Below are 8,477 nucleotides of genomic sequence, written 5' to 3'. Positions count from 1 at the left end.
CAGAGATAGGCAGTGTGGAGAGAGAGAGTTAGAGAGAGTTAGAGAGAGAGAGAGAGAGAGGGAGGGAGAGAGAGAGAGAGGGAGGGAGGCAGACAGGCAGACTCACAGGGGACACACAATACTACAAACACCTGCTGGAAGTTTGCTGTTTGTTTTTTTTTCTCCTGACGGGGAAAATCCACCTTTTTTTTTTCTTTCTTTTCATCAGCCCCTCTCTCGGATTATTCGACTCGTCGGATGTGAAAGTCGTTCGCCCCTCTCCCGGTTCTCTGCACAGTCACCTGCTCTGCGCGCGGCGCTGGAGAGAAATGATTCTCAGGTAAAGACCGGTTTGAAAAATGTGTGCTTGTTGGTGATAATGCTGCTGTGTTAACAAACTGCTTTGCATGGGAACTGCTTCCAAAGGATGCCTAGATTATTATTATTATTATTATTATTATTATTATTATTATTATTATTATTATTATCATTATGTAATAATGAAGTTAAAAATAATATGCTTTCAGAATCAGTGGCAGTTTTCTTATTTTTTACAATAATAATAATAATAATAATAATAATAATAATAATAATAATAATAATAAAGTCCTAGAAGTTCTTCTTTTTCTTTATTATTAGTTGTATATTATTATCTGTAGCAATAATAGTGATACTAGTTGTAGAATTGAACTACTCTGTTTGCAAATTCAGGACGTTCTGGAAGAGGAAAGTAGGTTTTTATGCCTGTGTTCACATCCTTTATAAAGTATTACATGTTGAAAAGAGCGTGCAGGTCTTTATTGGTGTCGGGACCCTGTGTAGTGACTGCAGCACAGGTTTTAAAATACTTTACACCTTCCTGTACCAACACCGCAGCCCCTCAGTGCACTGAGACCACGGACATGCCAGGAACCCGACCCTCTGCATGGCTGGACTCTGTTAGGCTGGGACCATTTCAGATAGGCAGGAACAGCGCTGAGTTTGTGCAGCTGCTTAAGCTCAATGTGAAGCTGGGATCAGCCCGGGTTTGCATGCAGTTAAACGAAAAACATATGATGTGAAAATGAGTGCCCTGTCTAAAGAAAGTTATGTGAAGAATGTTTTGTATTTGTCAAGGTTACAGGATGGGTTTTTCATTATTTATTTTTTTCAGTGTGTCTAATGCTGCAGAACAGTGGATCCAGTTTATTGCTATTAAAAAAAAATGTATGCATTATTAAAATAGATACCTAGCTAGAAAACTTAACCTGGTAGAATTATACACACCGTGACTGAAAGGGGTATTACTGATGCAAAACAGTGCATTTACTGTGAAACACGAATCAAACCCTGAAGATAATAAAACACACAGCAAGCCTGGCGAAGGTGTGCTGGGTGAATGTGCACGCGTTAGGGCTTGCAGAGTGGCACTGGCAGCTCACTAACTCTCCTGGTTTGCTTCGTAGTATAGAGCTATACAGGAACCTCCAGTGAATGCTGTACTTTTGTTGCAACACGCTGTGTTGAAATATCATTGAAACATCGTACAACAGCGACAAACGACTGCAACTGCACCAGGGCCAGCGGAAGAGATGCATAACCTCCTGTTAGATGCTTTTATTATGACGCCTCAATTTAAAATAAGAAACTGAAGCCTAAAAATGATCAATGTGTTTGGGAAGCGGGTAGCCAGCACACTGGGGGCCCATTCTACCAATGGGCAGCCTCACCCCATTGAAGCTGCCCTATGCTTGTGCTTCCTCTGCCCTTGCCCTGCACTGCCTGTATGCATTCACATCGGAGATCTTGTGGAAAAGTCATTCTTCCACAAACGTTTATATGCAACATAATCAAAAAAACATTTATACAAAAGTAAAAAAAAAAAAAAAAAAACAAAGAACGAAATTCCTCTCAATTAAACCTAAATCTCTGTTTACATGAAGCAGATACTTTTTTGGGGATAATTATGAAATTACTGGAACTGAGCTCTCTAAGTAAACACATATTTTAAACCTTATGTTAAAAAAATAAATAAAATACAATTAAAAAAAAAACTGATTGCGTAAATCTTCTTTTCTGCAAAAACAGAAGAAGATTGCAAGGTGACTGGTGGCTCAGTGACTGGGGGGGGAGTCCTTCTACTGTGATATCCTGTAGTAAAAGCACAGCACAGTGTAGTAAAGCACAGACAAGATAATGAACCAGCCCCCTTCTCAAAGCACAGTGAAGAGAATGAACCAGCCCCCTTCTCAAAGCACAGTGAAGATAATGAACCAGCCCCCTTCTCAAAGCACAGTGAAGATAATGAACCAGCCCCCTTCTCAAAGCACAGTGAAGATAATGAACCAGCCCCCTTCTCAAAGCACAGTGAAGATAATGAACCAGCCCCCTTCTCAAAGCACAGTGAAGATAATGAACCAGCCCCCTTCTCAAAGCACAGAGAAGATAATGAACCAGCCCCCTTCTCAAAGCACAGTGAAGATAATGAACCAGCCCCCTTCTCAAAGTTTACTGCTTTGGTATCCCCAAAGCATGGGGAAGCAAAGTAACAAGCTGACTGGAGAATGTAAAGGAACTGAACTGTCAACAAAGGATGCACACAACAGGTTAAACTGTGGGAGGATGTGGTGAAGTGGCACTATCGTAGTGTCAAAGTGAACATGACTGTGGGCTCTGTCTGCAGCAGCAGCGAGGCTCAGTGGAGTTCGGTTTGAGGGTTTCAGTGTTTTTGAGCTGCTTTGCAACAACGTCACGGCTGTTTTCTCTTTCCTTCTTTAAAGCGAGGCTGGGGCAGGGGCAGCTCAGAGGGTTAATGGGTTCAGTACGAAAGCCCAACACGTGGGTTACTGTGACCGGTGAAAGATTATCTTATCAGCAGAGAAACAGCAGCTCTCTGCGAGAGAGATAGCGCCAATCCTGCGCTGTGTGGTAACTCCAAAAAGAGAAGAAAAAAAAAAACAACATTCCCTCCCAATGACATTTCTAAGCAGTTGGGGACAAAAAAACACCTCTTCTGTGCTGCACCCTACACTTTACCATGTACAGCTCCGGACAAAAGTTTTGCATTACCTAGAATTTGAGGATTGAGACATCATTAAATGATATACATTTAAAGAAAATACTAAATGGTATCACAAACAGTCTACCGGAAGCCATACTAGTAGTACAGTATTTCATGTTCACCCAGCATTTTTGAAATGTCACATTTGTTTTCAGCTTTTGTCAGTATATGGAAAACTACAAAGCGGTGTGTAATTCAATATGTTAACGTAACATTATTCAGCAGGTTTCATTCAACCTTTATGAGTTTATGAGCAAAATGAGTTCATTCTAGAGGGTGATGCAAAGCTTTTGGCCAGAGCTGCATAAGCACGTGGCCAGCTGCTCTGGGAGGGAGATGAGGGCGTGGATTGGGAGTAGGGAGAGACCCTTATAAAAGTGTCCCATAGTAAAAGCACAGCAGAGTGTAATAAAGCACAGTGAAAGCATGGTAAAGCATTGGCAAGCATGGAGAGGTATGCTTCAGGAAATACAAAGCATTGTCAATCCACAGTGTATGCGTGGGAGTAGCTTGGGGTGAGTTTGGCATTGCCGTTGCTGTGGTGCAGCGTGTGCTGACACGACCCTGTGCTGTCTGTCCCTGGCAGGAGGGCCCTGGGTGCCGCTGACTCTTGGTGAATGTGTGCGTCGGCGAACTGTGTCCTCCAGGCCCAGAGGAACTTTGAGGTGAGCACCTGGGCATTCCACGGGAGTGGAGAACACTGCTGAACTACGAGAAATCTGCAATAAATACATGCCATGTGGAACAGACTGGGAGGGAGGGAAGCAGTGTGGCTCTAGTGGAGCTGAGGAGGGACTGGGAGGGAGGGAAGCAGTGTGGCTCTAGTGGAGCTGAGGAGGGACTGGGAGGGAGGGAAGCAGTGTGGCTCTAGTGGAGCTGAGGAGGGACTGGGAGGGAGGGAAGCAGTGTGGCTGTAGTGGAGCTGAGGATGGACTGGGAGGGAGGGAAGCAGTGTGGCTCTAGTGGTTAGAGCTGAGGAGGGACTGGGAGGGAGGGAGGCAGTGTGACTCTAGTGGAGCTGAGGAGAGACTGGGAGGGAGGGAAGTAGCGTGGCTCTAGTGGTTAGAGCTGAGATCTTATTTTACTATGATACACTGTTATGCCAGCCCCTTTCATTTCTGTAATCTGCAGGTGTTTCTGTCTTTCTCAATCTCTCCCTCTCCCTATAGGGGTTGGCTCCCCAGGGCAGGCTCCATGCGGGGGTGACGATGGCCTCCGTGGGCCCCCAGCCGGGCCCTCGCTCCAGGATGCCTCACCTGCCTCACTGCGAGCCTGACATGGAGTTCACCTGGCAGGAGCTGATGGCTCTCACTGATCTGCAGGTCAGTAACGCCGCAGAGCAGCACAAACAGGCTTGTATTGTACAGGCTCCACAGGTAACAAAATAAAGTCAAGGCCAGTCAGCATACAGGCAGTGCTGCAGTCTGTACAAGAGTTTAATCGAAACAGACTTCCAAAACGAATAAACTATCTAAATAAATAAATCAATAAAGTCCTCCAAGCTGCCTCGCACACATAGTGAAATGTAAAGAGTACAGCTGTGGCTTGGGTGATGGAAATGCTCCTGGACTGTGACTCCTTTTGAAAGGGAGCGATCCTGTTCAGTGATCTCTCTTATCTAGATATGCAGCAGCAGCAGCACATAGCTGGACACCAGCAGGCCATTGGCTGCTCTCAGGTCCAAATCGCCCCCCCCCTGCTCCCAATGTTAGTGTAACAAAGAGCTTATTGAAGTCAGGAGGGGGGCTGTGCTTGGGGGGTGCAGCGCTATGCAGCAGACAGGCTAACCTGGAACTACACAATGCCCATCTGTTACACCAGGAAACCAGACTCCTTCTGGGACCTCAGCTGGTATCTCCAGGAGGGGGTGGGGGTGGGGGGGGCAAATCATTAGAGAAGAACCCCCCTGTTTAATTTAAGGATCCTTTTTTTTTTTTTTTTTTTTTTGAACTGTTAACAACTAGCTTAACGTTAACAATTTTTTGGCTCGTGTTTTTTTTTTTGGTTAATGGTTAGTTTATATATAGCGTATTCAAGAATTAATCAGCAAAGCAGAGGGACAGAGAGGCGGGGATCAGAATAACAGGAGTGTCGCTGTGTGATAAGAGGGGCTGAGAAAGGGGGGGCTGAACACTGGAACACAGCGAACAGGCTTCCTAAACGAGCTCGCACACACACGCGCACGCACGCGAAGACACACAATCTCGTCTCCATGACAGGTTTTTGTAAATTGCTAAGGTTTTGAAACGCATTGTCACCAACCTTAGCCAGCTTAGAAAGGAAAACAGAAACATACTTAAATCAAAACCAAATTATACAGGAAAATCAACCAGTGATACTCACAACAATACTACTGCTACCAATGATATTATAAAAAACATCTAGAAAACTGTCATACAGTACCTGCAAAGAAAAAACTTAAAAAATGTGTAACAGCTCAGTGTGTGTCTCAGTGTAACAGATATTGACCCTCCTCTCTCTCTCTCTGCCTCTCCTAATCCCCACAGGAATTCGAGGTACCCGGTGAGCCCTCCTACGACCCTGCAGTCTCCTACCTCCCCTCCCCGCAGCCCATGATGCCCCCAGGGGGGTTCGGAGCTGCCCAGCCCCTTGCTGAGCCCACCATGCCAGCCTGCGGGCTCCCCCCTGCCCTCTACCCAGACCTGAACCCGTCCTGCCAGAGACCGCAGATGGGCAGCATGCTGGGGGGGTGCTACGGGGGCACGAGTGCGAGGTACACCAGGCTGCTCCCGGCCCCTTCCCCCTCCCAACCCCCCCCCAGCCTCCACCTGCAGCCCCCCGCCCCCTCCCTGCCCCTCATGGGCCTGCTAGATCACCTTGTGCTGGCGGGGTCCGACACAGGCCAGCCCAGGCAGGGAGTGGCCAAGCCACCCAGCCAGGAGGAGCTGGAGTCGGATTCGGGCTTGTCCCTGGGCTCCAGCCCCGCCCTGCCGTCGCCTGGCAACCCGGGGGCACTGTACCCCCCCGAGAGCGTGTGCTTCAGCGAGGCGGAGAGGGAGGGGGGGTCGTCGGGGAGGATGAGGGCCGACTTTGCAGAGCAGATGTACCAGCTGGAATACCAGCAATACCAGATGGGCCAGCAGGCTGCTTACAGCCCCGTGCTGCCTTCCTACGGAGCTCCACCCCAGCAGCAGCAGCAGCAGCAGCAGCTCCAGAGTCTGTGCAGCTTTATGCCCGGCAGCAGCAGCAGCAGCAGCAGCAATGGCAGTGGGGTTATGGTGGGGGCCAGAAAGCCGTCCCTCAGCCCTCGGCGGGACCTGAGCCGGGATGAGAGGCGCGCCCTGGCCCTGAGCATCCCCTTCCCCCTGGAGAGGATCGTCAACCTTCCCGTGGACGACTTCAACGAGCTGCTGGCCCGCCGCCCGCTGAACGAGAGCCAGCTGGCCCTCGTCCGAGACATCCGCCGGCGGGGCAAGAACAAGGTGGCCGCCCAGAACTGCCGCAAGAGGAAGCTGGAGAACATCGCGCACCTGGAGGGGGACCTGGAGCGGCTGCGCTCCGAGCGGGAGAGGCTGGAGAGGGAGCGGGCCGGCTGCGAGAAGGGGCTGGCGCTCATGAAGGAGAGGCTCGGGAAGCTGTACACCGAGGTGTTCGGGAGGCTCAGGGACGAGCAAGGCAGGCCCTACTCCTCCGAGGATTACTCCCTGCAGCAGACCAGCGACGGCAGCGTGTTCCTGGTGCCGTGCAAGCAGGCGGAGGAGGAGGAGGGGGCGGACTGAGGGGAACAGGACCCCTGGGGTGGGGTTAATGTTCGTGAGGGGGGCTTCACGGAGACTCTGAAGTCTGGGATGGAAATCAGACTCCCGCTGCATAGCATTTTGATCCGTTCCTGGTTTTACTCTGAGCTTGTTACCTGCACACACTGGGGCTAATGAAGCTCGTAGTGAGACCTGGAATGGGTGACACTGCTGTGCGATAGGAGGCACTGAAGGGGACTCTCAAAGCGATTTACTCCAAATGGTCATTTGTGCAGAACTATGAAACACTCAACAGTACGAATGAAGAAATACTAAACCAAGCCTCACAGTCCAGACTTTCGTCATCGAATGCTTTTTTGTGAGCTACTTCTAGTATTTCCAAATTGTCATTGCCTCAAAAGAGACAATCAAGTAATAAATAATAAATCTGATTCTAGTTCAGGCCACTCCCTTTCATTTTTAAATGAAATCAGTCCTTAATGTAATCTGATACAATTCAGGTGTACCGGGCTCCAGCAAGCTGAATATTTACTAAAAGGGACTACAGGACAACTAGGCATGTGTGTGGATACCCGTACATGTGTGTGTATTGGGTGTGGATACCCGTACATGTGTGTGTATTGGGTGTGGATACCCGTACATGTGTGTGTATTGGGTGTGGATACCCGTACATGTGTGTGTATTGGGTGTGGATACCTGTACATGTGTGTATTGGGCGTGGATACCCGTACATTTCTTAAATATTCAGGTCTGAACTGGTTTTGGCTTGATCCAAGCTTAGTATTCTGGTCTCATGGTTGCTGGAAGTATGACTCACAGCAGACAGAAAGCAGGCAGGGTATCAGAGACCAAGCTTGGGACAAGCTGAAAACAGTTCCTCGTTAGTAAAATGAAAAATAAATACTAATATATTACTTCAAAGCATATACATGAAGTTTGCCAGAAGGGGTGGTTCTGTAAAAACCAACCATCATTCACAACAGCAGCTTGGGGTAATAGTCCAAAAATCAAGCCTCACCACCTTTTGGAGACACCGTCACAAACAGGAATTGGAAAGACCCGCCATAACACTGTCAGCAGGATGCAGGCAGCCAGGATTCCATGTGGCAAGCTTGCAAGGAGTTTGTATTGTTTTTGGACTTAAAACAAACAAGGTCTTCCTGCAAGCAACTACAGCAGCAGCAGTTGTGGTGCATGGTTCACCCCCTAATCTCCAAGTCACGCTGGATAAAAGTATCTGCTAAATGAGCAATTAGCTCTTATTCACTTCGTTACATAGCATAGTAATGCAACCCCCCCCCGAACATCTGGCTTCCTTACAGAAGTCCACAGCCAGTTTCATCAAGTTGGGAAGAGTGCTTCACAAGACTGCAGCCTCCAGAAGCTCAGCCAATAAGGTGTCAATACTGTAACTAGAGGAAGCAGTTAAACTCCCTTCCTGTAAAGACCCACACTGGGGCTCTCCCATCAAGTCCGGGTGCTCAAGATACCAGCTTGGTTTGCCGCTCAGAGTTTAGAACCCAGAACTCCTGAGAGACCAACATTCTGATGCCTTTAAAGACCAAGAGCGTAATAATACAAATGAGAGCAAAGAACTGGTGATTGTAACTCAATGTGTTGCATCTCCTACCGAGGTTTAAAAATATATAAAAACTATTTGTTTTATTGTGAAGTACTACGATAAATTGTTATTTAATTATTGGGTGGAAAAATAAAAAAAAAGATAAAACATCTTGCAG

At 47.9% G+C, this 8,477-nt stretch overlaps 1 protein-coding gene across 2 annotated transcripts; it reads left to right on the top strand.

Annotated features, from left to right (window-relative positions):
• On the top strand, positions 1-8,471 carry LOC117400867 (transcription factor NF-E2 45 kDa subunit). Of its 2 annotated transcripts, XM_034001208.3 has the most exons (4): positions 2-319; positions 3,606-3,684; positions 4,189-4,341; positions 5,527-8,471. In XM_034001208.3, exons 2-4 carry the CDS (start codon positions 3,637-3,639, stop codon positions 6,757-6,759), a joined length of 1,434 nt encoding a protein of 477 aa, XP_033857099.3. In that variant the 5' UTR covers positions 2-319; positions 3,606-3,636; the 3' UTR covers positions 6,760-8,471. The 2 variants fall into 2 exon arrangements, with proteins under 2 accessions (XP_058867601.1, XP_033857099.3); XM_059011618.1 differs by lacking the exon at positions 3,606-3,684 and having other exon boundaries at positions 1-319.
• Positions 8,472-8,477: the final 6 nt, after the last annotated feature.

Source organism: Acipenser ruthenus, chromosome 42, assembly GCF_902713425.1.
Source record: "Acipenser ruthenus chromosome 42, fAciRut3.2 maternal haplotype, whole genome shotgun sequence".
In the NCBI taxonomy this organism is placed as follows: domain Eukaryota; kingdom Metazoa; phylum Chordata; class Actinopteri; order Acipenseriformes; family Acipenseridae; genus Acipenser; species Acipenser ruthenus.
The sequence above is the reverse complement of the archived record's forward strand: the minus strand, read 5'-3'. Positions and strand labels throughout refer to the sequence as shown.